The following is a 26495-nucleotide window of genomic DNA, read 5'->3' as shown; positions in this document are numbered from 1 at the left end:
AACCTGTTACACATTCAAACAATTTACTAGTTCCTACTCAACGTCAAATTTATGAGTTGAAAGTAGAAAATGAAGACAGTATGGAGAAACTCCGTAAGTTATGCATGAACTCTGCAGAGATCGGGTTGTTCCAATTTTGATCATTGACTGATCAGAAAAAGGCGGAAGTTGTAGGGTCAAGATTACAACGATGAAACATTCTGCAGAATAATGTATATATATAGAGTATTCAATTATTGAATAGTATTATCACGTTTTCAGATCAATACAACATAGTCTGTAGCATCCATCAATGTACCTGGTTCTAATAATTTGTTTTTTTTTCTCTCGATTGTCACTGCTTTTTATCACCTATTGTGTTTGTCGTTAATTTAGCCCAGGTCGCGATTATGTTAAAGCATAATGTGGATTTCGTAGTTATCTCATACATGTTTCGAACTTATCCGTAAAACGAGGACAGCTAATTTCCAAAATCACTTTGTATCTAAATGTATCCACGTATCGTTGATGTTTTAAAACAACCGATTATTTCTCTGATGTAGTGCAACAAAAATGGTGGGGAGGCAAACGCTTGGATTACGCGTTATACTGTCCCGAGGGTCTATCCAATTTCCCAACCAACGCGCTACCCCATTTGTTCCACGCCAGTTACTGGGAGAGCTGCGACGTAATTGCTTTCATCCTGCGTCAAGTAGGCGGCATCGAAGGTGGCGGTGAGGTGGCCGGCGTGGAAGAAGGCCGGGAATCGGTGTTCCGACCCGGACAGCCCAGGGAGAAGTGGAACAAGAAGCGGACGTCCGTGAAACTAAAGGTTAGCTCACTAATGTGAACTCGTCGCCGCCCTTTTCATGCGGGTTTCGTTACAGAATGTCGCTGCGAATCATCGTGCCAATGACGTGATAGTACGCGAGGGGGCAGCGCAGTCGCTGGTCGCCCGATTTATGTATGGCCCGTTGGATATGATCACTTTAACCGGTGAAAAAGTTGATATTCACATAATGAAGGATCCCTCGTCCGGAGAATGGATACTGCTCTCCACAGAGGTCACTGATAAAACCGGAAGAATAACGTACACCATACCTGAAGATAAGAGCGTAGGTTATGGACTTTATCCCATCAAGGTAACGTATGACTTAATTGTGTCCAATCAAAATCCACTTGCTCACTCCCCCGCAGATGATTGTTCGGGGAGATCACACGTCCGTCGATTTCTTCTTAACGGTCGTACCACCTAAAACAGAGTGCGTAGTCTTCAGCATAGATGGTTCCTTTACTGCCAGCGTTTCCGTGACCGGTAGAGACCCAAAAGTTCGAGCAGGAGCAGTTGACGTTGTCAGGTATGATATATATATTAGTAAGTATTAGTAAGTAATTTTAATATTGGTCTATTAAATAATGTTCATTTTTATATATAATAACTGTAGCAAATAAAAATATTCTAGCGAATACAGATTTATCGAAAACAACATTGTTCAATTCAAGATCTATAGAAGGTAATGTCTGTAGAATAAATTTTTCATTGAAAATTTTTGATAATGAAGCTAGTGAAGATTGCCAAAATGTTTGCGAAAAAAATCCACCTATTTTCTGTAATTACAGTTTTTATTGCATCTCAGAAATTAAAGGTTGTACAAAGCTCATTTTACTACTGTTAGTTTCAATATAGAATTCTTTACAATCCCAATAATTTTCATCAATCTAAAATCATTTGAACCCAAATAGCACCAAAAGATGTGAAAATGGACAAATCACAAATTCACCCAACTATGTGGAAAAATGCAATATTTTTATCTCTCAGGTATAAAACTTAAATGATACAAATGAAAAGAAATATATGTGCATAACTTATTCTAAAAACTATTCTAGCTTATTCTAGAGATTATTAAATCTCACTATATGTGTTTATTAATTAGTTCGTATGGTAGTTTAAAACTCTATGCACTACGCTCATCGCACACATATAACTGTTTGGCGAGTGCTTTGGGATGCACTAATAGTCTTTCAGAGTACTTCGCACTAGCACGTCGAATCACAGTCGTTATGGGTTCTAAGGGGGTATCGCGTTGAATCAGTTTGTTGGACACGTAATATGGGGCATCGACGATGACTCGCAACACTTTATTTTGGAACCTCTGGAGGATATCTATGTTAAATTTGCTAGTAGTACCCCACAGTTCAATACCATAGGTCCAGATGGGCCTGGGTATTTTACTTATACAGCAAAACTTTTTTATCTTATGATAATTTATATTTACGCCCGATCAGCCAATACTTTTGATTTAGTTTAAACCCAAGCTGTTTGCGTTTTGTCACTATATGTTTTTTCCATGTCAAACGTCGATTAAAATGGATTCCCAGATATTTAATATTGTCTGCTCGCTTCCGTTCATGGTTATTCCATTTTACTGAGGGACATGTTCTTCTACAAAGGGTGAATGACATGGGTAGTTAGAAGGGTCAGGGAGGAATATTTGGAAGAACAAAGATCGAAGAGGTTTAATCAAGATATTTAAAAAATGAAGAGTTCAATATCTGAAAGCACAAAAGCTGGGGTGGTTGGTACATATGAGTAAAATGACAGTGCAGACAACAAGAGAGTATTAGTATGATAAATTGGGGAGAGGTTTAGTAGAATCCTAGAATATTTCATCAAATTCACATTAATTTGGCCGTGACATAGAATTAAATTTTATCAAATAATTGGCAAACGTAAAACGGATTGGAACTAGTTTGATCGTCGATCAATTCCTAAAAAAATATTTTAAATTTACTTCAACAAAATACAATTTATAAAATGTGGATTTATTTTTCAATGAAGGCTTGGAAGAAATATTGTTTCTCACAAATCATCATAATTTTATCATATAAATATGGCGCTCTTTCTCGATGGGAACTAATTTACAAGCCTAATTTGATTCATGATGATCCCCATAAATTGTGACATTGATCATTAAAATTCCTAGCCAACTTCGTAATTAGGTCATCGAAAATTATGCAACTGTAATTGACATGCTTTTTTAGACACTGGCAAGAACTGGGTTATTTAATAATTTACATCACTGGGCGTCCTGATATGCAACACCGAAGAGTTGTGTCATGGCTGTCTCAGCATAACTTCCCCCATGGACTGGTTTCCTTCGCGGATGGCCTTTCCACAGATCCTTTGGGTCACAAGGCTGCATACTTAAACAATCTCATCCAGGTAACGTTTATCAAGCTCAACATATATATTACTTTATTATCGAACATCGTCTCTGTTAATTTCAGAATCACGGCGTCATTGTACATTCGGCTTATGGTAGTGCGAAAGATATAAGCGTCTACACCAACATCGGTTTGAAACCCAAACAGATTTTCATAGTAGGTAAGGCGTCAAAGAAGCAACACGCGCAGGCCACAGTGTTGACCGAAGGTTACGCGTCGCATTTGGCGTCGCTGATGGCTCACGGTGGTTCCCGGCCAGCACAAGGGAATGCGCGCATGGTAATACCGAGGGGTTACTTCGGTCTACCCGGTCAAACCATCAACAGACGACGAAGGTGAGAACTAAGTTATTTTACCGACCAACATTTATGACGAAATGGTGGATGCGATTCGGCATTCTGTTTCGTGTAGTTTTCTTACTGCATGCGAGTAATTTTTTATTTCTATATTTATCGCTTGTTGTTTTACATTTTCGCAGTTTATTTATCAGAATCAAAAAATAATAAACAAATAAAGTTTCCCAGTCAGTATGTATAAAATGGCGCCGTAAAGCCGCTGATTTGTTGTTCGTGTTTGACCATTTTGAGTGTGAGACGTGTTTTTCAGTCACGACCAGGGAGGAATATCGTCGCCGGCCCGAAATTGTGTTACAGCCACAACAGCAGCCTTCTTAAAACGAAAGGTTTACATTAGTCATATGTAGCATTAGCAGTAAGCTTGAGGGTAATTATTCTTACATTTCAACATAGGTGGACTATATCTAAATAATGGTTATTGCCAAAGCACATCCCCTCTGTAGTATCAGTACATATCAGGTTTAATAATAATTACTATTATCCACCATTTATGATGCATTTTTAGATAACCAATAGTTGGGTTATTATTTCGCAAATATTTTGACTTAAAATATGAGTTTAAACATTAAATAAATAAGAAACAATACGAATATTAATTTTCATTAAACCTGATGGTACAGAAGGTAATCATCATCTCGTAAAAATCATCGAAATATTGTCATTGACCTATAAAATGAAATTCTGATGCATGTAAAAAGTAATCCACGTTAAAACATATCTTAAAAAATTAAACGAAGGAAACCAGATTGGTTCGTTGACTGTAGAATCAGCAAACTCAAACGGAGTATAACATTTCCCGAGACCAAGTATTATTCACCACTCTTAAAGTCAATATTCCTCCCCACTATCCCGCTTAACGATTTCCGCACAATCGTTTGAGCTTGACTAACGGGCACTCTGTCGTCTGAGTTACACACTCATAGAAGCTTTTTTGGACAAATGGGACAAATTTTACATTAAACAAAGAAATAAAAACAATGCTTCGTATAATTGTGAATTCTTACTTTTATTTCGTTTGCTATTAAAGGTCAACATTTTTATTATCCTGGAATCTCATCGGCGACTTCTGACAAAATCGTACAGGGCATCAACTTTTATTCTAGGGAAAAAAATCTGAAAAAACGTGGATTACTTTTTCACAAACCCAATCTTACACACCATTTAATCTTACACGGTGATCTTTTGTTATTAAATTCGACTCAAACGCATCAAGGGTACTTTTTTATTTATTAAACAGAAGATTGCTGTGAACAAATCAAAAACATGATCGACAACGTCGTGTTTCTTTTAATGTTTACCTTCTATACTACACTAAACCTTCAGCACTGTTGTAAATAACACAAACAAAAATAGACTGAACCATTACTCAACCAACCAACCAACCAACCAAACACGTAGTAATTGTTATTGGCTAAAATAACCGAGTTAATAGCGAACTTTAAAGTGATGTATGTAAATAAATTGATTCCTAAACATTTATGTTGTAAATATTAATATAAACAAGGTAAAAAATTGAGGAATAAAGCTGCTGTAATCAGAATTAATTAAATTGGCTTGACGTAGTTCAATAGCTTCCCTAACCGTCATATATGTGTTAAACAATATCCGACCCGCGAATCGTGAATTAAAACAAAAGTATAACATGACTCTTTTGTTTTCGCAGATCGGCAAAGAGGGCCACATCTTACCCAATTGCATCCGATCTACCACAAACCGTCGAAAGATCCATGAGCACTAAGAGATATCTTCCGAAGCCAGTATTATCAATATCTCCCACTTCGAGTTCGGAACCGTGAATTTTCTCCCGCTGAACAACACTGAAACCAAAATATATATTACACATCATTTATATTGACCAGATTTTTTACATAGTCACCTTTGAGATTTATATATATATGAATAAACTTACTATGTATTTCATATTATATAATATTTGAAATGAATCAGACACTACATAAATATCATAATTAAAACATAGAAAATTTCAGTAAATATTTTTTATATGTTGTAATAACGTTGTTTAAGATACATTTTTAATATCATAATTACCTGGATGGAAAATTTGCCAAGAACAAACTTTCTATTTCACTGTATGTTACTTAAATTTGCAGCTTAAGAAGGCATAAACTATACTTTATTGTATGATAATGATATCTTCTAATAACCAGTAAAACTAAACAATTTCTAATAAAATTCAAAAAGACAGTGATTGTCAGAACTTATTAAGATAGATATCCGTTTTATTTTGTTTTGTTATTTCTTACCAATCATCCAATAAAAATACTATATTGTAGAATAATTGTTAAATCATAGTAATCATGTAAAGTATTGCAAAGAGAAACCATAACACAAATCCAAGGGTTTGTAAATATTTTTTTGTTATTTCCGAATGTACAATCAGTTTTTTCAATAAAGCAGGCAAAGTGATACATATAGACATGTGCTTTCTAAATGTTAGCGCAAAGTTGTGTAAATATTATTGTATAATTATTGTAGCAAAATTGTACTTATTTATTTTCACCTTCGATCGTTATTATCGTTCGAGAAATGCCGACATTGTTCCGTTCGTACATTCCAGTTGTTTCTCGTAGATGTTAAATGTTCTATTCGACAAGAATAAATTCGAAAAAAAAACTTTACATATAAAAAAATCAAATCACTTTTAGTCTTTCCTGTTTCATATCGGAACTCATCTTTAGACAATATGCTTTCGATCGTGATGTTTCCTTGTGTTTTTTCGAACTGCAATAGCTGATAAAACTTAATCATTGTACTAGGTATATATGGTGCTGTTGTTTTTTGTTGTGAAGACAAAATCTATATAGATAGAATCTATACACTTGTTAAATAAGACGTTGTAATATATTAGAGTCTATTAAAATTATTTTGCTGAAATAGACCGATTGGTTTTTATTTTACCCATGTGTGCGTTACTTAACACCGCTTTCTAAACTTGTAGTTTGGAGTGAACAAAACTATCATGTTACTAGCTGTTTAACGAAACGTTAAAGCTGTGAACATTTCAACGTAAAATTTTAAATTTATTTTTATAAGCAAGGCTCTATCTTCTAGGAATTTCCTTTTTTATTTTCGGAAGGGTAAATCGAGCGAGTAAAATATGAGGCGCGTAAATTTAAAAATTTAAATCAAACATTTAGTAACTATTAAGTGATCTGTACAGTTAATTTCAATACATAATGGCTTATCCACATAACCTTTCTGCCGATTTATCAATTGAATTACCCGCTCTTCGAAGTAGCGATCAATAGCCAATAATAAGGAAAATTAGCGACTACTGGCCTCAAAAACTCATCCAAACATACAACAGTTTCAGTGCCCTTACAGAAGAAAACCAGAACAACAAAGAAAACCAACCAAAAGCAATTCCCAGACCACCCCCAGTAACAATATATAAGGTAGGTATAGTTAAAAATTTGCGTGACTTGCTCAAGACAATATGTAATAATTACATAATAAAAACAATTGGATCTGAAACAAGAAAGATTCAAATATTTGACGCTGAACACTTCAAAGTGTTAATAAGAGAATTGAATAATCGAAACACGCAATACCATACTTTTCGACCAAAGTCCGAAAAACATTTAAATTCGTCATAAAAGGTTAAAACAGCCCTAGCTAAACAAGGCTATGAAGTTGTAAATATACACAATATTAAACATCATGTAACAAAGGAGCCACTGCCAATGTTTTGTATTGATTTGAAACCAAAAGAAAATAATAAATATGTTTACGAGATGTCATTAAATATGAACCACCATACACAAAAAGAATCATCTCACAATGCGCCAGATGCCAAGCATATGGGCATACCAAAACATACTGTCGCAAGTTGTATAGATGTGTGAAATGCGCAAGCGAGCATGCGATCAATGATTACAAGCACAAAACACGTGACGATAAATTAAAATGCGTCAACAGTAACGGTGACCATCCTGCAAATTCTAGAGAATATCTAGTCCATAAAGGGTTCCAACAAAAATTTTATCGAGCACTGAGAGAAAAAAGAAACTTACAGCCACCAAGAGAGCCTATACCATTTAACTCGCCTAAAGCACCAATACAACATCCTTATATATCATACTCAACGCAGTAACCAACAGTCAGGCCTAATACGCAGATAATGCCAATCACCACTGAACCCGTAAGTACTATTAGTAAATTAGAGGAAATGATGGGTAAACTTATGGAGCAAATGAGTACAATGAATTTATTCACCGTCGTCGTTACCAAACTAGCCTAATGACTGATAGACATTACAGCAAATACAAAATAGCCGTCTGGAGTACTAATGGACTCCAGCAACATGCCAGGGAGCTTAAAATGTTCTTATATGAACAAAATATTGATATGATGGTATCGGAAACACATTTAACGGAAGTAGGGCCTTAACGATGGCCTTTAACAATGGGTGCTATCTATTGTCCACCTAAACACAACAAGGCAGAACACGGTTCCTTTAACACGCTGGGTAATAAATTCATTGCGGGAGGAGACTACAATGCAAAACATGTAATTTGGGGTTCTAGATTAATAACAACAGAAAGCAGAGAATTGGTCAAAGCAATGAAGGCATATAACTTACAACATATCTCTACTGGTGACCCAACATATTGGCCGTCAGATAGAAATAAAATTCCCGATACCATAGATTTTTGTGTTACAAAAAATATTGACACCAAAACGTGCAAAGCTGAATCATGCTTCGATCTATCATCTGATCACTCACTGCTTATTATAACAGTGAACTCAAATATTTTCAACAAATCAAAACCACCTTCTTTGCATAACACCAAAACTAACTGGCCATTATTTAGAGAGAATCTAGGCAGAATATATAATACATATCTTTAAATTTACCGTTTATTTATTTAACACTTCGTTTCAAATGGATCTGCCACAAGAGAAATTTACTGTTAAGGAATTAGAACAAACAATACATAAAGAAGTTTATTCTAAAAAAGCTTCTGGTTTTGACCTAATTACTGAAAGAATCTTAAAAGAGCTTTAGAAAAGTACATAAAATTAATAACATTCATATTTAATGCCATACTAAGACTTAATTACTTTCCTAGCACTTGGAAAGTGTCTCAAATCATTATGAACCTGGGAAAAAATCAGAAGACGTCTCCTCTTATCGTCCCTTAAGCCTGTTACGTGTGATCTCTAAACTATTCGAAAAACTATACATTAAGAGACTTAAAATAATCGCATAGCAAAGAAATATTATTTCCAGACCATCAATTTGGCTTCCGTAATAAACACGGAACAATAGAACAAATACATAGATTAGTCAACCAAATTAACAAAAACTTAAACGATAAAAAATATTTATCCGCTGCATTTCTTGATATTTCTCAGGCCTTCGACAAGGTGTGACACACGGGACTGCATGTTAAATTGAAAACAGGGTGACGAACACACTGACCTACATCCAATATATTCCGGTATTCCGCAGGGCAGTGTTCTTGGCCCTTTGTTATATCTATCATACACAGCTGACCTACCGACTTCAAGAAACACTACTATTGCAACATATGCTGATGATACAGCGGTTTTATCATCACTTCAGGGATCCAATATCAGTCACAAGAAACTTCCGGCTTCATCAGCAGCAGCGTCCAGTGCATCCCAATGCACTCGCCAAAGACTTAAAAGTGCGTGATGACAGGGTAATGCATAGAGTCAAACGCAAACTACCATACGAACTAATTAATAAACATCTAGAGTGAGATTTAATAATATCTAGAATAAGCTAGAATAGTTTTTAGAATAAGTTAGGATAGACTTTAAAATAAGTTAGAATAGTATCTAGAATAAGATTTAGATTATAAGTTGTACAGCAGATCACTTATTGAAGTGATCTTTTACATACCAGGTTCATGTTTCATTATTTTATATTAATGAAATAGGCCACCTCTCAAGCACAATATTATATTGTAAATTAAAATAGATCACGTCTCACGCGTTAATATAATTTTGAATAATTAAGTTAGGATCTACAAATTAAACATTTGAATTTACTTTATCCGAGTCTATTAACGTAGGAGATCACTCAATAAGTAATAGGTTTATATATAGATGACGCCAGTTTCTAGCCTTCTGAGATCTAACCTAGAAGTCCTAACCTCCAAATGATATAAAGTTGTAGGAAATGTTCGTCTTTTCGGTCGGAATGTGCGGCTGTCGATGCGGTCCTTTGTCGGAACACTCACTATTATTTTTGTGGAAGGAATTCGCACGAGAACTGAAAATACTGGTTGAAGAAATACTTGTTTATTTCGATTTAAATTGATACATGTGGTCGACGGGAGAATGGACAGGATATTAGGTTAAGTAAAATACAGTAGCGCTATGGAAGTGGTACTGTTACAAGGGTGCAGAGAAAAGAAAAGAGCGAGACGTCGTCGTGGTGGTCTTTTATAGCCGGGAACCGCATGGTACTAATCCAACTGGCATTGCCAACATTTCAACTTGGTGTAGGTGAATGCGTGATGGCCTAAAGGGTCGTAGCGGTCGCTACAAAGTGAACGAATTACTTAATCACTCACCATATAGACTAGATTTAGTTCGCGGTGACTACTGGATTTTTGCAGATATTGAAGGAATGCCTTAAGAAGATGGTATAAGTTAAAAAGTAAAGAAGCCTATTTCGAAAAACCAAGGCAATCCTTCCACAAAAGAAGCATAAAAAATTAAAGAAGCCCTGTACTAAAAAAAATATATATGATACATCATTCTTAAAAATATGTTGATGAACAAAGTTGAATTTTACCTCAAATTTATTGTTTATGTTGGAAAAGCTCGGTCGGGAGCTTATTATATGACGAATTATATTTATAAGACGCCAATAAAATTATTTCTTTTAAGGTCAACTTATAGGTATAAGACGGTATAGGATTATATATTAAGTATTAATGTAATAAATAAAACAATTATACATAAATATGATGTATTATCAACGATTTTTTTACATAACTGTATAATTCCCAATATAAATATCTAAAGTTAATACTAAAAATAGTTAGGTCATAAATTAAGATAAGAACCAAATAAGGAAGGACTGGTTTAACTCTGTTGGGTTTTCAGCGCATTCGAGTTTTGCAATTTGATGGTTTTGACTCGATAGCCACAATAAATCCTTAGCAATATACTAAAGAAAACCAAAAACAGCCCTATGCTACCCATAACATCCACCTGGTGGTGGTAAATGATGCAACTCAGTAAAACAGACAAGCACTGTCTGATGGTACTAATGATCACAAAAACCAGAGGACCAAATGAATCTATGGTGCTGAAGATGAACATCTGACCAGAAGCTGAACATACGGACAATACTATTATGTCAAAAATAAATTGGGGATAAGTAAACATGAACTGTAGAGACTCCAAGAGCCCACCATGTTGAATTAAGGAAACCAATGTAAAAATACAGGAAAAAAAGTTAACAAAGCACATCATCTGGACCGGTTTCATTTCATATGTATTAAATAACTTTCCTTGCCAGTTTGAGGTGAAACTATCAAATGCTATATAAGAACATAATAGAATCACACCACTAAAAGTTGTTACAGTACTAGTTGATCTATCATTGCCTGTATCTAACATAAACAACAACATTCCCACAGACAGAATTACAGCAGTCAGATATTCATAAAATTCATACTTGGTTTTTGAGATCACTTTACCCATTATCATTACAGGAATAGTCTTACTAGCTTTGGCTAATACTTGATGAGGAAATGAAACATACTTTAATGCCTCATATTGACACCATGAACTCATGATGTTTGAGAATGAGCAAAATACATATTTATACAAGGGACACCTGTGTCTTGGTTGCCTTGTACAAAATAATACAATGGCTGACATAATGAATGCTAATATTCGATTTACAAACACTAAAAATTGAGAGTCTTTAAAATATCCTGGTTCTCCACTGCCTGATTCATATTTCTGGGTCATAACCTTTTCCTGAAGCACACCCCAGGATAAATAGGACACTTGTAGTCCAAAGAAGTAGAACAACAATAACACACCATCCTGGAATGCCGTTCTGGGTGCTCGGGTGTTGTGTAAATTAGAATTTACTAATAGTAACTCATCTTCGCCAAAACATGTACGAATTACTCCACCAATTGGTCCACGGCCGCTTTTGTTTAAGTAATTTGTTTTCGTTACATATTTAAATATCACATATCCAGGCAGAAACACAGTTCCATAGCCCAATATATTCCGAACTGCATGAACAAACCAAGCGACGTTTTCCGGGGGATTTTTTACAATTTCAGTATTCAGTAACCACACATTCACAGAAGCCACTAACACTATCGTAAATATAATTATGAAACAAATAAATATTTCGTTATTACGAGCCATGTTTGCGGTTTTCTTTGGTATAATAAATAGCAGCATTAATCATTTTTATATTTAAATAATATTAAAAACCTGACATTATTAAATTTCAAATACTGTCAAAGTTAACATTGACAGTCAAGTAATTAACAGATGTTTTTGATTGACAAGTATTTTTAGTTGCATAAAACTAAATAACAAATAATATTAAGAATCTAATTTGAAATACCAGTGAAGTTAACAATGTTAGCCAATATGTAATATATAGAAATGCGTTACATAAAATTAAACTTACAAATTAATTAAAAAAGCGACAAACATTAAAATGTTAAATGCTTATATATCAATGGTTATAATCCATACATTTCGATTATGAACAAAAAATTGATAAATTCAATAATATAATACAACAAAAACTAAAATATTTTAAGATGTTTTATACAACAGGCACACTTATTACTAATAGCCACTCTTAAAAAGTTATAAATCCGAGGGTTTATCTAGACTGGACCTACTGTTTAACATGGGCTCCGAATCACAGTCCTCGGCATTAAGTCTACCGACTGGGTGAGTGATCAATTTGGAGATCATTACAGACATTGATACGTCGCATGATATCATCCGTTGCTTCGGCAACTTTTAGTTGCTCGCCTTGCGGGTCTCCTACAGCCTACAGCCGGAAATTCCAGATGATGAGTAGGCTAGTATGGATTGCCATTGGTGCACGCGAACAATTCGTTGAAGATTTTTGCCTAGGATGTCGGGAGACCCTAACGGCGCGATAATATCATCCATTGATCATTATCTTTTATCACATTTTATACACTAATTCAAATTGAAATCAGTTCAGCGTATGTGTTTAGTTTTCGATGGAAATAAGTTTTCATTGCCAAATTGCCTTCAGGCATCTCGTTGGCTAGCGTAGAAGCTTCTTAATCGAAGCCAGCATATCTCAGCATATTCTTCAGAAAAGTTAGGTGAGTTTTTCTCTCAATTTCTAATATATCAATTTTTAGTTTTGTTTTATTTTAGTTCTAGAACAATTCGCATGCGCAGCGTGAGTGTTTATGGTGCCAGTGAAGTGTGGTCCAACCCTCAAGAGAATAAGGAGCCGGATATCGTATCATTAATTATTTTTGTAGGGATCGTTCGAATTCCCAAAAAAATCTCGAGCGCCCGAAGTGCACGTTCCGTTTGTATTGTGGGTAGGGCTGAAATAAATAAGCCGAAAATATATGGCAGATCAGATTTTTGTATCAAATTTTAATACATAACTTTATTACAGATGGGACTACAAATAAAGTCATGTCACAGTTCCAAGTCGGTACTATAACAACTTTCGATGAACAAATAGCAATGATCATCGTCTGGTAACTGTCCAACATAAACTGTTTCATTGCTGATATTTTCGAACGCCTTCGATGGGATATTTATTTCTTGGAATCGCGTTCACGAAAATCCGCAAATGGTACTGGCTTGGAACGAACTTATTGGGACCCTCAGCAGGATTATAGCTAACTTTCAGATGTCTTCAGGTATTTTTTTTGTGTTTACGTTATAAGTGAAATATTAGCCTTAAGATATTTATCAAATTGAATGGAAAGGATTTTTGGATTTCACCTGTTGAATTTAAAATTCTCCAATCATGTTGGATAGTACTCACTTTAGAATTATTAAAGGATCTTTACCATATTTTATATTATAGGGCCCTAAATATAAAATATCTCGGATGTAATTAATAATTATTAGGGTAAGTAAAATGCAGTTGTGAGTTGCATTTGTTCTGTTTTTTATGTATGATATTATAGTTAACCAGCCTATAACTTTTCTATGTACATATATTCTCTTTATAAATTAAAAATTAACTTTGCAATGGATTTAATAAACGTATATGTCTTTTATTTGAGACAGTATAAGTATACAGAACAGAGTATTATTTACCTCATTACAATTATTATATTGTGTCATTGTTACTTTCCAGATAATAAAATACAGTGAAAAATATACGGGATAATTATTCCATTCCTTTTTTGTACTGTCAATTCAATTCATTCTTGTTATCATTCAATGGACTTGAATTTGTCATCCAATTTTTTACAATTCAATTATAATACTAAAGCGTAAAATCAATATTATACTTCCACTCGCATATTTAAAAATAACTCTGATTGAAAAACTAATCTCTACAGTACATATATAGAACCAATATTTCCGACCTTTTTTTTTCTCAAAATTAATTCGGAAATTTGTACAACTCCATCTGGTGTTATGAATGGAAAAATACTGCTACTACTTTTTTGACTATCGACTAGTTTGATTGTTTTCTATCGATAGTTTCCAACCTTACTAATAATTAGTGAGGTTAGATCTACCTTACAGTAACAAATACCTGTGCCGCACAGTATAAAAATCAGGATGGCTCAAGGAAAGTTAAAAGTGAAAACAAAGTTACCCGCAAACGCGAAAAAATCAAACAAAAAAGGTTCGGCCGTGACGAAAAGAGCAAGTAAGTGTACCCATATGTAGGTTACTTCCATTTTCTTCTCTCTTCTGTTTTAAGATGCACCCATAAAGCGTAAGAAACAAAGCCAGCAAGAAGCACAGAAACTCAAACAAATAATAACGAAGACCGTAAATAAGGCCGTCGAAGAGGATATACGAGCACAAGCTGGAAAAACTCAAGCGAACTTATCCAAAGCGCAACAGGCTGTAGCGAATTACCATAAACATGGTAATATGTCAGCTACATGATGCTAGGAGTACAAAAATAGATTCTATTATTATGATGTTTGTTAAATATTTATAAATAAAATAAACAGTGGTAATACTTTAGAAAAATATGTATATACAAATAATACAAAAATCCTATAATATAATGGAAGAAATAATAGTAAATGAGTTTTGTTCTGTAATACATAAAAGTTATTCATTGAACACTTTAAAAGTGCTGCTTTTAAAGCTGTATAAATATTCGTGTTTAAATTGTAATAAAGGTATATATAATTATAGATATATCGATCTATACCTACTTATTCGATTAATATTTAGAATTTCTTCTGTGATAATTCGACTGCCTTTGATAAAATAATCTGAACATCCATTGGAGGGAAATTCTGTAATAGTTTTATATTGGCTGAGAAATCTCCTTCCAAAAGTTGTTTTCTTAGGATACTGAAAATAAGTCATGAATATAGGTGATATGTAATTATAAATCAATTTATTAGAATCAATAAAAACCACTATGATATTGTTATAAAAATACTCACACTATCATGGCACAGCACACATAAATAAGAAATTCGAATCTATTTTCATCAGAAAACAAAGAATCCCATATTCTTAAAACGTCAGGAAGAGGGAACTCTTGTGACAACAGTAAAGTTATCCATCTACGAAGGAAAAAAATGATAGTAGCTAGAAATATTTTGTTTAATAATCGTATCTCACCTAAAACTATAATATTGGGGCTTCAGATCTAATTGCTGGAACTTCAACCATACGTGCAGATCATTGTACTTCAACTTTGTGAGCATTTTACTCATCATCCTGTTGATACCGTGGTCCGTCTCGTCCAAACTTTTTATGAAAAAATCCCTAATTTCAGACATCAAGTTTGTAAAACAGAAAAAACTATCCGCCTCTGCGTATTCTAAGAATTATTTGAGTAAGCCCGACTGTCTCTTACATTAATTGAATGAGGAATACCTTACCTCTAAACCTCATATCTGGATCGGACGCGAACGCGTGATATATAGGACCGATGATTTCATTCATTCCTTGAACATATCCCTGGCCGGGATTCAGCTTCGCGTACAGGAACAATATTCTTTCCACCACTTCCCAGTGGGCTTCTTTACCTTCGGCCATCGGGGCATAATCTTCATTAGTTTTCTTAACCAAGAGAGCTATCTGAATTCAAATAGTAATACCAGTCAAAACACATTAATATAAACGCATACCTTGCGCATACGCATTGGACGGGTCATAATTTTTGAGGGTTTAAAATAGGTCAAAAAAAATTAATCCGTTCGATTGGGACAAGCGATTATAAACTAACAATCTATCGAATGCGTACAAGCAAGCGCTTGTAGGTTACACCTAAACAATTCTAAATAAAACTGAATAAATCCTGTCTTTAATCAGTTACATGCGGTTCGTATTTATTTAGAATCACTGCGTATAAGTACAGGGCATAATTAAATTAATCAAAAAACCTAAGACTACTGGTTTTAATAACAAGAAAGCAACTAAATTGAAAAAGGATATACTATCCTGAAACAAATGAACAAAAGATAATTTGACAACATACTATCAAAATTCTACAAAGATATAATTATTGTATCATAAAACTCATCAAATAGTTCATGAAATGTTAAACGCAAATAATTCTAAATAAAATTTTGTATGGTACTAACAGCGCCTTCAGAAACTATTTGATTTGTTAATATACAAAAGAACTGTGAGACAAAATTCGATTTACCTGCTACTAAAATAAGTTTTGCATGGAAATAATTTTACATATTTTGTGAGATGTATATTGATTTATATTAGATTTAGTTAATAGAAATAACTCCAAAGCTATCTTGAATTATAACAACAAAATATGGATAAACATATAACTTTTGATAACATTATTGTCACAAAACAAACATAAAGCAAGATGCACACTTTGTTGGACAATTTTTGCCAAGATTCTACATTGCATTCAATTTTTTATCTGTTAAATCGTTATTTTAGTTCATTCTGCTTATTATACACGTCAAATCTCCGTATATATATATATATATATATATATATATATATATATATATATATATATATATATATATATATATATATATATATATATATGACAAACTAGTCAAAACTATTTAATGGTATTAGGTAATACTTTTAATTGTAGGGATATTCATGAAATGTTTCTTTGGGTATGTCTTTTAATATTTTTGATAACAATTAATGATGAAATTTTAATAATAATAGTACGGAATATAATAAACTTTATATTTAAGTAATAATAATAACAAATATATCAAAAAGAATGGCGATTCATCTAATATGAATCAGTGCATGCTTACCTTAAATATTATTATTGTGGGTACGATATTGAAAATTATACGTATTTTTTTAAATTAAATTATATCTATATATTTTTAATTAAATTCAAGATAACGAAGTCATTGAACTAGCAAATTAACATTGCGGATAAAATCAATTGTTAATAATATTGTGTCTAAATTTATTAGTAAAAATATCTATTCACCTTAGTAATTCCCAAACCCTTTCTTTCTACGTTTGCACAGTTTAGTACCCTTCTTTGAACTCTAGTATGCAGTCTTTTGATTTCATTACTATTAACTATTTCATCACAGGGAAACTCGGTGGGTTGTTGAAAGAATGAGATATTGGGGTATAATCTGGAATCAGGATTGTTTGATAGAGAATAGTGACAGTGCAGAAAGTGCCATACTAACCTTCTAACATCTTTATCGATTTGAAGTAGAACCTCATTGTCTTTAAAGTAAGTTGACCATTGACTGTCTGGATTTATACTCAATGGATGATCTCCAAAGGTGACATCTCCATTGCTTTCATTTTCACCTGGCATAACAATCATCTCCTCTACAAGGTTTTACGTAAAAACAGGCTCATAAAATATAAGTATAATATTTGTTTTAGTACCTATAAATTGTTTATATAGTTTCCTTTTTTCCTCCAGAAAACCGGTCCATTTTGTCCTCTCTAACGGCAAATAGTTTAATAACAGCTTCCAACATAAAGCTCTTTTCCCTTGATCGTCGGGAATACCTTAAAAGAAATCAATTCTTTTATAAAATGAACTGACACAAAAAAAGTTATAAAAAGATTAAACTTTTACAGTTTATTAAGAAAAATATGTTATTACAAAAATAATTACCATGAAAAGACAAAGCTTTTAAGGCTACTAAATCTATAATATCTTGTTCAAGTATATAGTCAAATTCTTTGAGCCTAAAAAAATTCATTGCGGAATAGGGTAGAAAAATTAATTTTGCCTTTGGTACCTTGCTTTGTAAGCCATGTCTTGGAGTAATTATAATAAAACAAAGTTTTATTAAACAACAATGCACGCAAACTTAACAATATGTGTAGTAAACAATATAACAAACTAAGGGACATACATTTTTGAATAGGTTAAATTAAAACATTTAATATATGGAACGTCCTCCAAGAACAGTCAAAATCAGCTGATAATGAAATGTAATGTCAAAACTATCAGAAATGTCATGTACTTTCTCATAACAAAAATAGTTTTGTCAAAACATCTGGAAATTATTCATTATACTACTAACAATTGTGCTAGGAATATTATTTGGAAGTAGTGTAACACTCGTAGTATATACAAAGATTAGTGTAAACATTATTGTCATGCTAAAAATATTGAGATAGGAATTTTACAAAAGTATATAATAATAATAAAGATAAAACTTATCAGGTACTCTAAAGCGTATTTTTTTTTAAATTTTAGATGCCTCATTGTATGTGTCGGCATTCCGCGACGATTCCAACGGAAACTTGTTGTTTTTGTAATTCGTCAGTCCCAGAAAAGCTGCTAGACATTTGTTTTAACTATATTAACAAAGACTTGGAGTCAATATGCGAATACACAGGATATTCGGGGTATTTGAAATTAAAAGATGGTATATCCTTGCCCGTAGAAATATGTGAAAGACTGCTTGATGTGCGTTTTCGAAGCTTATGCAATGTAGATTCTAATTTCATCAATATTTTTAAAGATACAAAAAATACTAGGTTAAAGCGTGTTCGTCTACGAAAAAGTAACATCCAAGATCACGATCTAGAAGTCTTATTGAGTCACCAATTGTTAGAACTCGATTTAGGTCAGAGCCCTGAGCTAACGCATAACAGCGTCAAGCTCATAACCGCTTTCGGTTCTAGTTTGTTATCATTATCAGTCGGAGAGGAAACTAACATATTTCCGCGAACTTACTATGGCGATTTGCAGCGCGTCGACCAGGATTTCATTTTTTTAGCGCCAAACTTACGCAGATTTGCCTTAAAGAGCTGCCAGTGTTTACCTGCTCAATTCTACTCTGTACTGTTAAGACCTCTAGGAAATCTAACCCATCTAGATTTAAGTCATTGCAGCTCCTTGGGTAAGCTGGAGTGCGTAGGTCACCTAAAAAATTTACGTAGCCTCATTTTGTTCAACGTGGATAACATTGAGCAAATGGTGCCGGCCATTTGCAAGCTGAAAACGTTAACCCACCTAGATGTGTCGCAAACCCGTCAAGAGCACAGGAAATTCCCGAGACCCAACGTCATCTTGACAACGATAGTGGAAAGTTTACACAACCTGACCTCTCTAGATATTTCGGGTACCAATTTGGCTGGTACTGGGGTGGCGGAGACGGTGAAATCTAGAGGCTCGGACATAACGGGTTTGAAGTCACGTGTATCCCGACCGTTTTACTTTCTAGGACTGTACGAGACCACCCACGACGCGTGTTTGAGGCACGACATTCCAGCAAAACTGGTAAGGCTTTGTAATGTGTTTGGGGGTTAATTCTTATCATTTCCTATCTTTTTGATAATACAGTGAGGCTATTTCAATAGAACCATGTCATGTATTAATTCTCGAACTTACTTAGGATTCGAAAATGCCAATATAAACAACTCACAATTCGAACGTGCTAAGTCTGGTGTATAATCTGGTATGCAAGAACTTCCCGGCGAATTGCAATAGCGTATATTTCATTCTTCGTGGCAGTGACAGATCCGGAATTTCGGTTTGGAAAAGAAGGCCTGACTATCTATCGATGTTAATTTAAGATTCGCCACTTGGTGGTTTACAATTGGATATTGACCTTTGGAGTTTTCACGCCTCGTATAACGCCCACAAGTTCTTTACGTGTTTATATATCCAGTAATACCTTCTGTTCTACGCATCTTTATTTATTTAGTCAAGTTACCAATTTTAATGATCATGAGTCTTCTTCATATAGGTTTAATAGACCTTCACAGCAGAAACAATAGATACTAAGGGTGACCACGACACGGACGAATTCTATTTTATCATATATTGCATTCGGTCTATTCCATTGCTATTATTTTTTTCATTAAATTCCAAGCCTACAATGCCATTGATATGTGCTTTAAATAAATTAAAACAATAACTATATATTTTCGCTTATCCCATACCTTCGATACACCCAATTGGCAATGCACAATGCAATGCACCCAATTCGTACCGGACGAATCATAGGTACGAAGTCGACTAAATTTTTTAGATCAGAATACAATGATTACTTAAAAATCGGTTAAAAAACAGTTGAAATGTTAATATACATCGAATATAGTGTTTCAAAAATGACAAGGAATTATAGATTTTGACATTTGAGCATCCTTAAGTTTCACATAATTACAAATATATGGTCCTGATAAGAATTAATTCCCGATTCCAATACTAGGTGTTCTATCCTGTATCCTGTAATTCACAACGAAACTGTGTAGATTGCCGGCAATGCCAACGAGGAACAGATACTTATATCGGCGCTGGCCTACATGGAGAGAACGGAGATGCTACAGAAAGTTTTGAACGAACTGTTTCATTTGTTTCGATTTGAGACCTGCCAGTATATCGGGCAGGCGTTGAACGTAGTTTTGGAAGCGATGAACAAGCATTTGCATGAGCGGCATATACAGATATCCGGAAGGTAGGTTTCGAACATAGTTCTCTTCTTCGTTTATTCAACCTTTGGCTATACATTAATTTATCGTAGCGCTACATTGTTTTACATTGTGAAAGGAACAGATAGGGAGCTGCATGATGCCGTCCACGTTAAGAGGAAGATAATATCGACACTATTGAACGGCATGAGCATTCACAGAAACGATGAGACGATGATGCGCAATGGATGCTTGACCCTGTGCCAATTCAGAATTCCTTTGGACGTTGTGAGTATTCCTAGTTTCCTTCGTTGTTTACAGCGAAACGATGTTTTTGCGTTTTCAGCTTTTCGAGTACGAGCGTTTAGTTGAGGTGCTTCTCTATGCTGTTCATGGGATGACAGCCGAGAGTTTCGTTCAAAGAATAGGTATATATTTACTGAATTCTTTGGCGTGCCAAATAGATGGGTATCAGAAAGTGCGACTGGGTGAATTGGGAGCCATTAATGCAAGTATTAAATATATTTTTGGCGAATGATTTACCTTGAAATTTTAGAAAATGATATGGCTTATATCAGAACGTTTGGACCGGGGATACTGCGATGATGTATTGGAAGTAGCGTGGTCGACAATGTGGAACGTCACCGATGAGACCCCAGCGAACTGCAGAAAGTTCTTAGAGAACAACGGTATGGATTATTTCCTGATGTGTCTGAAGGTACAGGTTCTATTCTCTCACATGTAACAGAAATCGAGTAACCTTGGTTCGTAATTTCCGTAGAGGTTTACCGACAAAGACGACCTACTGCGGAATATGATGGGGTTACTTGGTAACGTTGCCGAAGTAAAAGAGCTACGACATTATTTGATAACTCCAGAATATCTCACCGTGTTTTCCGATTTGTTGGAATCGAAATGTGACGGAATCGAAGTGAGCTACAACGCGGCGGGAGTAATTTCACATATTGGTATGCCAAGACGTCATTTTTTGTTTTTCCCGTGAAGTCTGATTAATTTTTGTTCTTATCCAGCGTCCGATGGCCCAGAAGCTTGGACAGTCGAAGAACCCTCGCGTCAACACGTTTTAAATAAAATGGTTACGGCCATCGACAGGTAAAGCTGTACCGTTTAGTTTTATTAGTGATGTTTTATACCGTTCCTTTGTTTCAGTTGGGATCTAAGCTCCCATAGAAATATCAACTATAGGTCGTTCGAACCTATTCTCGATTTGCTTAAAGTGTATCACACTCCCGAGTGTCAGAGGTGGGCCGTGTGGGCTCTAGCTAATTTAACCAAAGTTTATCGTAAGTATATTGTTTTGTTTTATTATTTTTAATGTGACTATTTCATAATTTTACTATATTCCTTATATTATGTGTATGAAAAAGTAATCTGTGAGATTGTCTCGTGATTTTGGACATGTTACACATTGTTCTGTTATTGAATTTGCAGAAATTAATTGTTGTTTAAAGGATGAGCGTAATATGAGGTTATGGTTGGGTTAGAAAAAGGGATGAAGAGAAAACAACGGCACTGTTTCCTTCAAAAGGCATTCCATAAGACGCTTGAACCTTTAGAGATCCGTTTAAAGATAATCTTGATTATGTACGGATTTTCTAAAAACCATCTAACCGGTTAACAACAGGGTCTTTTATCAATATTGGTTTAAATTAATATTAATTGATTCTCACAGAGCATAATTCAATATTTCCTTCTATTTATCTTAAATATAGTAGAAGAGCCTAAATTAGAATGTTGACAAGAATCACATGCAGAGTGATATACCATAATCATATACCATCGATACACTTGGTTAACGATTGGAGAGATTAGGACATACCAAAATGTGCTTTCAAAATTCTCGCCGATCATTGTATTCGAAACAGTGTCCGCCTTGTGTTATTCAAGTGGTGACCAGCGATCATCGGTTTCATGGTCGACAAAGAAACTGCTTTTAGTGTCATTATTTTGTGTAGGAACCTTCTGAAACAAGCTCAGATATGATTGAAGATTACTTTGATTATCAGCCTCGAGACGTTTTTGATTCTGTTCCAGTAACTGATCCATCTATTCTGGCTGAATATTTTACAGGCTCAGCTAGAACGAATTGCGAAGAGGTTTTAGAAAGTTTGGCTATGTAGAAGTGAACTTCACTTCTCCAATGAAACCATTGCCTCATTAATAGCATTAAATAACTGTATTCTAGCACCCTCCAAACTACCAACTAACATGGTGAAATCGAAAAGGCATGGATTCAGGGGTCTTTAATTATGTTTTTATAAACCCCCGGTTTTGGTTCGACGCTTAACGATGTTAAGGTGATGCGAGGACTGCTGATTGTGGATCTGGATACTATCTCGTTCGTGTAACAGTTGCATACAATCAATTGCGACAGAAGCTAGTCACAGAATCCAAAATGTCCGAAGGCCTAACCGATACAGATATTGATATAACAGAAAAGCCAATATCTGAAACAATTGTTGAGTGTGCGACTAAAGCACATCCATCGCCTCCATATAAAACACAGCCCTGAACATCCGAAAAATGTCCATAAAGATAGAAGATCGAAAACAAGCAAAACTAATCCATTTAAAGAAATACCGAAAATTAAATAGATCATTAGGCGAAAACTAAAACTGGGACAAAGAGCCTACTGGAGTGGTGTAGCCTATGATTTGGAAGTTGCTGCATCGAAACGTGAATATTGAACGTTGTACCAAACATTTATGAGATTGAGCGACAAAAATCTACCAAAAACAACATTCAAAATGCAGATGGAACTTTCGTAAAGTGATACTATGAGCAGCTTCATACAGCTCTACAATCATAATCTATCACAAGGTTTAACAACTCCGCAATTGATATTCCAGAAACTTTATTTCCTGATGGCGAGCCAACAATGGCCCAATTGAGAACGGCGATAAAATAATTAAACTGGGGTAATACTGCTGGAGTCACGACAGAAATGATCAAGCTCTCTGAGAAAACGTTGTTTCGACGGCTACAAACACGAAGAAAGGCGACAATAAACAGTGTAAGAACCAAATGGACAAAAGACAAATTAATAAATAAATAGAGAATAATAAATGGAGATTTATGAAATAATAAATGGGAATTAAAAAGAGAAAACTGGAATATTCTGTGAACAAACTCACCATTTAATGAAACTCAGGTTGGGCGGCACGAAACACTAAAATCAACTGTATAAGAAATAGGTAGTGACTCTGAACGTGGCGTCTTCACAAATTAACTCTTATGAAGTTTTGACGTCCTTTGGGCATGTTAAGAGATCATATCTGGCAAATAGAGCCCACGAAAAAACATTAACAATATTTCCATTTATGGTAATTATTTCTGTTACCCGGTAGCAAAGGCGGCAAATTCCACATTAAAAAATCGGTAATCCCGCTTAGTTCACTTACGTTTAAATTGGTTATGTAGAAACCTGTAGAGAAAACATTTAGTTTTGATTGGTCCTCCATTTACGTGACCACTATATGACGTCACATTCAAATTTAATTTATTAAAATAAAATCCTATACAAATATAAATAAAAATATACATAACGATAAATAATATAAATATATATAAACAAATATAAGTTTAAAAAAAGGTATTTGAAAAATTAAAAATCATATAATTGATACATAATTGTATATGTACCTGATAAATATAATGTTAGTATTTATTTGATCAATTTTTGGAAAACGATGTCTAATTTTCGGTAATAGGTAAACTACATTTTTTTACTACACGGATGCATTGTAATCAATGTTTATATTAATTACTTAGTAACAATTAATGTAACACAGAAATTATGCATAATGTAAAACGAACATTTCCTTCTGTTTTATGACGTCTAAAATAGCTCTAAACTCTTAAAGCAAATGATTGCATCCGACAATTTAACGGAACATGCTTTTGCAGTGGCGGTTCGAACAATTTAAAATAGCCAACACGTTGCGATCGCAGCGCTATCTCTGGCTAAACTAAGCAAAACATTTCCCCAAGGTCGTCTATACAGTCGAATTCCAATTTTTTTTCTATGGTAAGAACTACCGAGGTATAAGTCTTTTAATTGTGTGAAAGGTGTTTGACCTAATCGAAGTTGTTTATATAAAATTCTCATGCTACGCTAGCTAATGGAGAAACGTATTATATTTGGAAAGCGTGCAAATGTCGTTCTATTAATCTTCGTTCTGCTTTCGATTGTAGACACTGGCCCTCACTTTGAACAGCTTTTAAGTCTGAACATATTTCCCTAAAACATCTTTTAAAAATTACTAAATTCGCTACAGGTGTACAAGTACAGGTGAATTATCGTAAGAGTTCCATTGGCTCTGTGTGAGTGTAAAATGTTTTATCAAATTCATTTCACCACTTTTCAGCATACAACATTCGCTAACGCAGAGATTGAGGCATTCTTCATAATATAGTTTTCTATATATAGATATAATTCGCATCGTTTCTTTGTCATTTTCATTTTGCTCTTGGATAATATTTCAGATCTCAACCAAGGTCGCGAATTTAAGAGAATGCCATTTATGATAACAAAGTTCTCCTTGGAAAATTGACGAAATTCCTCGTTTTTCAAAATTCTATAACTTTTACATATCATGGAGCTCGACGAGAACTAAGGTAAGTTCGAAATTACCAGATCATTGCGACTGTTACAGAGGTCTCAATAATATATGGATCATAATTTGAATGAATTACATACCCTATTTCTATGCTTTGAATACATAAAGCTTTAAACAAGATAAATATGTAAACAGAGAGAATCAATAAATAAGGTTTTGAATAATATTGCATGCCATTCACGAAAAGTATTCTAGAAACTTTCATCAATAATAAGATCATAAAGTGAATTACTTTTTCATACACTTAATAAATTTAGGAACGTATTCTAGTATACGGCAAATGAAAGTCAACACCAGGAGAATATTTTTAAATCTCTAGAAATAAGCAGAAAGGTGCCAGAAAACGTCAAATTTCTCAATAAAATAACAGATTTTTAGAAAAAAAATAACACCTAACGTTAAACGTAATTTATTCGATTTAAATATTTGAAATATTTCAGCTGAAAAATATTGCCACTTGGTAGAAAAAGAAGGAGGTTTGGTGCTATTACAAGAGCTGATGGAGCACCCAGATCCACCAGTGGCTATTAAAAAATACGCCGATAGAGTGATCGAGAACTGTTGGAAATTCAAAAACTACGATTGGCAACAAGAACTCGACGGGTAAAACCTAATTTGTACAGGAATTACTCATTTTTATTGCTCCACCGATTCAATATTTTGCGAATGCTTCCACATAAAACTACACTGCGTTTTTGTTATACGGATGTCTGAATTTTGTTTCTTAATTTTTTTACCATTCAATACTCATCTGTTACCTGTATAGCAAGCAGCATAATAGAAAAATTATAAAAGCTTTCAAACACAAAACCCATTAAGAACCGTCAACAGCCCTCCGCCTATTATGCTTAGGCGAAAGGAAGAAACAACATTTTTCCGTTTGCTATTAATTAACCTGAATTAATAACGCTGTTATTAATTATAAGAATTTTATAATTTTGCCTTTTACTAAATATATATAAAGTTTCTCAACAAAGACCGTATACACTATTCCTTTTAATTTGGTGATAATATTGTTCACGCTAACTTCATATTTGATTTTGTTATAATTCAATTTTCAAAGAGTAATTGTTTCGTTGTTTTCTTTTTAGATAAATATTGATGTAGAATTTGTAGTGAAAATTCGTGGATTGTTTTTTTTTTCCGATTGTAAATACTTTGATAGCAGCTTCCTATACCTTTCCATATTTGAACATGACACATAATGTTTATGCAAATTTAAATATATTTATTAAGATATTTATTGGTGTTT

The 26495-nt window shown here is 34.0% G+C and overlaps 5 protein-coding genes and 1 long non-coding RNA gene across 17 annotated transcripts in view; 4 read left to right on the top strand and 2 right to left on the bottom strand.

The window, feature by feature from the left end:
- Window positions 1–6459, top strand: part of rdgB (retinal degeneration B) — a 30961-nt gene extending 24502 nt beyond the window's left edge. For 4 of the 10 annotated variants that reach the window (XM_076407266.1, XM_076407261.1, XM_076407265.1 and 1 more), the window contains 7 exons: window positions 543–811; window positions 867–1121; window positions 1177–1337; window positions 3022–3202; window positions 3268–3539; window positions 3811–3886; window positions 5224–6459. In XM_076407266.1, the coding sequence (XP_076263381.1) occupies window positions 543–811; window positions 867–1121; window positions 1177–1337; window positions 3022–3202; window positions 3268–3539; window positions 3811–3886; window positions 5224–5298 (1289 nt within the window). In that variant the 3' untranslated portion in view covers window positions 5299–6459. Of the gene's footprint in view, window positions 1–542; window positions 812–866; window positions 1122–1176; window positions 1338–3021; window positions 3203–3267; window positions 3540–3810; window positions 3928–5223 lie in introns of all 10 variants that reach the window. The other 6 variants (XM_076407263.1, XM_076407268.1, XM_076407267.1 and 3 more) reach the window with 2 other exon arrangements.
- A 4054-nt stretch (window positions 6460–10513) lies between these two features.
- Window positions 10514–12064, bottom strand: sll (adenosine 3'-phospho 5'-phosphosulfate transporter 1). The gene has a single exon (XM_076407259.1). It carries the CDS (start codon window positions 11991–11993, stop codon window positions 10647–10649), a length of 1347 nt encoding a protein of 448 aa, XP_076263374.1. The 5' UTR covers window positions 11994–12064; the 3' UTR covers window positions 10514–10646.
- Window positions 12065–12772: 708 nt separating this feature from the next.
- On the top strand, window positions 12773–13447 carry LOC143198184 (uncharacterized). The gene is made up of 3 exons (XR_013006177.1): window positions 12773–12910; window positions 12966–13138; window positions 13219–13447. It is a non-coding gene; the product is annotated as an uncharacterized LOC143198184 (long non-coding RNA).
- An 829-nt stretch (window positions 13448–14276) lies between these two features.
- On the top strand, window positions 14277–14818 carry LOC143198183 (uncharacterized). Its single transcript, XM_076407258.1, has 2 exons — window positions 14277–14439; window positions 14494–14818. The coding sequence occupies exons 1-2, from the start codon at window positions 14349–14351 to the stop codon at window positions 14682–14684; spliced, it is 282 nt and encodes a 93-aa protein (XP_076263373.1). The 5' UTR covers window positions 14277–14348; the 3' UTR covers window positions 14685–14818.
- On the bottom strand, window positions 14759–18161 carry LOC143198179 (TBC1 domain family member 13). 3 transcript variants are annotated; one of them, XM_076407248.1, is made up of 9 exons: window positions 17978–18117; window positions 17851–17924; window positions 17616–17741; window positions 17408–17555; window positions 17197–17350; window positions 15644–15842; window positions 15381–15582; window positions 15200–15322; window positions 14759–15104 (listed from the first exon to the last, which is right to left on the bottom strand). In XM_076407248.1, exons 1-9 carry the CDS (start codon window positions 17992–17994, stop codon window positions 14978–14980), a joined length of 1170 nt encoding a protein of 389 aa, XP_076263363.1. In that variant the 5' UTR covers window positions 17995–18117; the 3' UTR covers window positions 14759–14977. The 3 variants fall into 3 exon arrangements, with proteins under 3 accessions (XP_076263363.1, XP_076263366.1, XP_076263365.1); XM_076407251.1 differs by lacking the exon at window positions 17851–17924 and having other exon boundaries at window positions 18095–18161; XM_076407250.1 differs by lacking the exon at window positions 17978–18117 and having other exon boundaries at window positions 17851–17938.
- On the top strand, window positions 18088–26484 carry LOC143198178 (protein zer-1 homolog). Its single transcript, XM_076407247.1, has 10 exons — window positions 18088–18375; window positions 18442–19470; window positions 20448–20650; window positions 20717–20891; window positions 20950–21111; window positions 21160–21321; window positions 21385–21571; window positions 21635–21716; window positions 21774–21907; window positions 25684–26484. Exons 2-10 carry the CDS (start codon window positions 18442–18444, stop codon window positions 25848–25850), a joined length of 2301 nt encoding a protein of 766 aa, XP_076263362.1. The 5' UTR covers window positions 18088–18375; the 3' UTR covers window positions 25851–26484.
- The last annotated feature ends 11 nt before the right edge of the window (window positions 26485–26495 follow it).

Source organism: Rhynchophorus ferrugineus, unplaced genomic scaffold (assembly GCF_030347505.1).
Source record: "Rhynchophorus ferrugineus isolate W39M unplaced genomic scaffold, kcgeb_rfMv2 rfM6, whole genome shotgun sequence".
Taxonomy (NCBI): domain Eukaryota; kingdom Metazoa; phylum Arthropoda; class Insecta; order Coleoptera; family Curculionidae; genus Rhynchophorus; species Rhynchophorus ferrugineus.
This window is presented reverse-complemented; position numbering and strand designations above follow the sequence as displayed.

What these genes read in the sequence shown, in the direction of transcription:
- LOC143198178 (XM_076407247.1), top strand. Translation starts at nt 18,442, where the DNA reads ATGCCTCATTGTATGTGTCGGCATTCCGCGACGATTCCAACGGAAACT. An exon ending in GTGAATTGGGAGCCATTAAT is followed by an intron (nt 21,112 to 21,159) that starts GCAAGTATTAAA and finishes TTGAAATTTTAG; the next exon opens with AAAATGATATGGCTTATATC. An exon ending in GGGAGTAATTTCACATATTG is followed by an intron (nt 21,572 to 21,634) that starts GTATGCCAAGAC and finishes GTTCTTATCCAG; the next exon opens with CGTCCGATGGCCCAGAAGCT.
- LOC143198183 (XM_076407258.1), top strand. Translation starts at nt 14,349, where the DNA reads ATGGCTCAAGGAAAGTTAAAAGTGAAAACAAAGTTACCCGCAAACGCG. An exon ending in GGCCGTGACGAAAAGAGCAA is followed by an intron (nt 14,440 to 14,493) that starts GTAAGTGTACCC and finishes TTCTGTTTTAAG; the next exon opens with ATGCACCCATAAAGCGTAAG.
- LOC143198179 (XM_076407248.1), bottom strand. An exon ending in ACTATATAAACAATTTATAG is followed by an intron (nt 17,556 to 17,615) that starts GTACTAAAACAA and finishes AAAACCTTGTAG; the next exon opens with AGGAGATGATTGTTATGCCA. An exon ending in TCCAGATATGAGGTTTAGAG is followed by an intron (nt 15,583 to 15,643) that starts GTAAGGTATTCC and finishes AATAATTCTTAG; the next exon opens with AATACGCAGAGGCGGATAGT.
- sll (XM_076407259.1), bottom strand. Translation starts at nt 11,993, where the DNA reads ATGCTGCTATTTATTATACCAAAGAAAACCGCAAACATGGCTCGTAAT.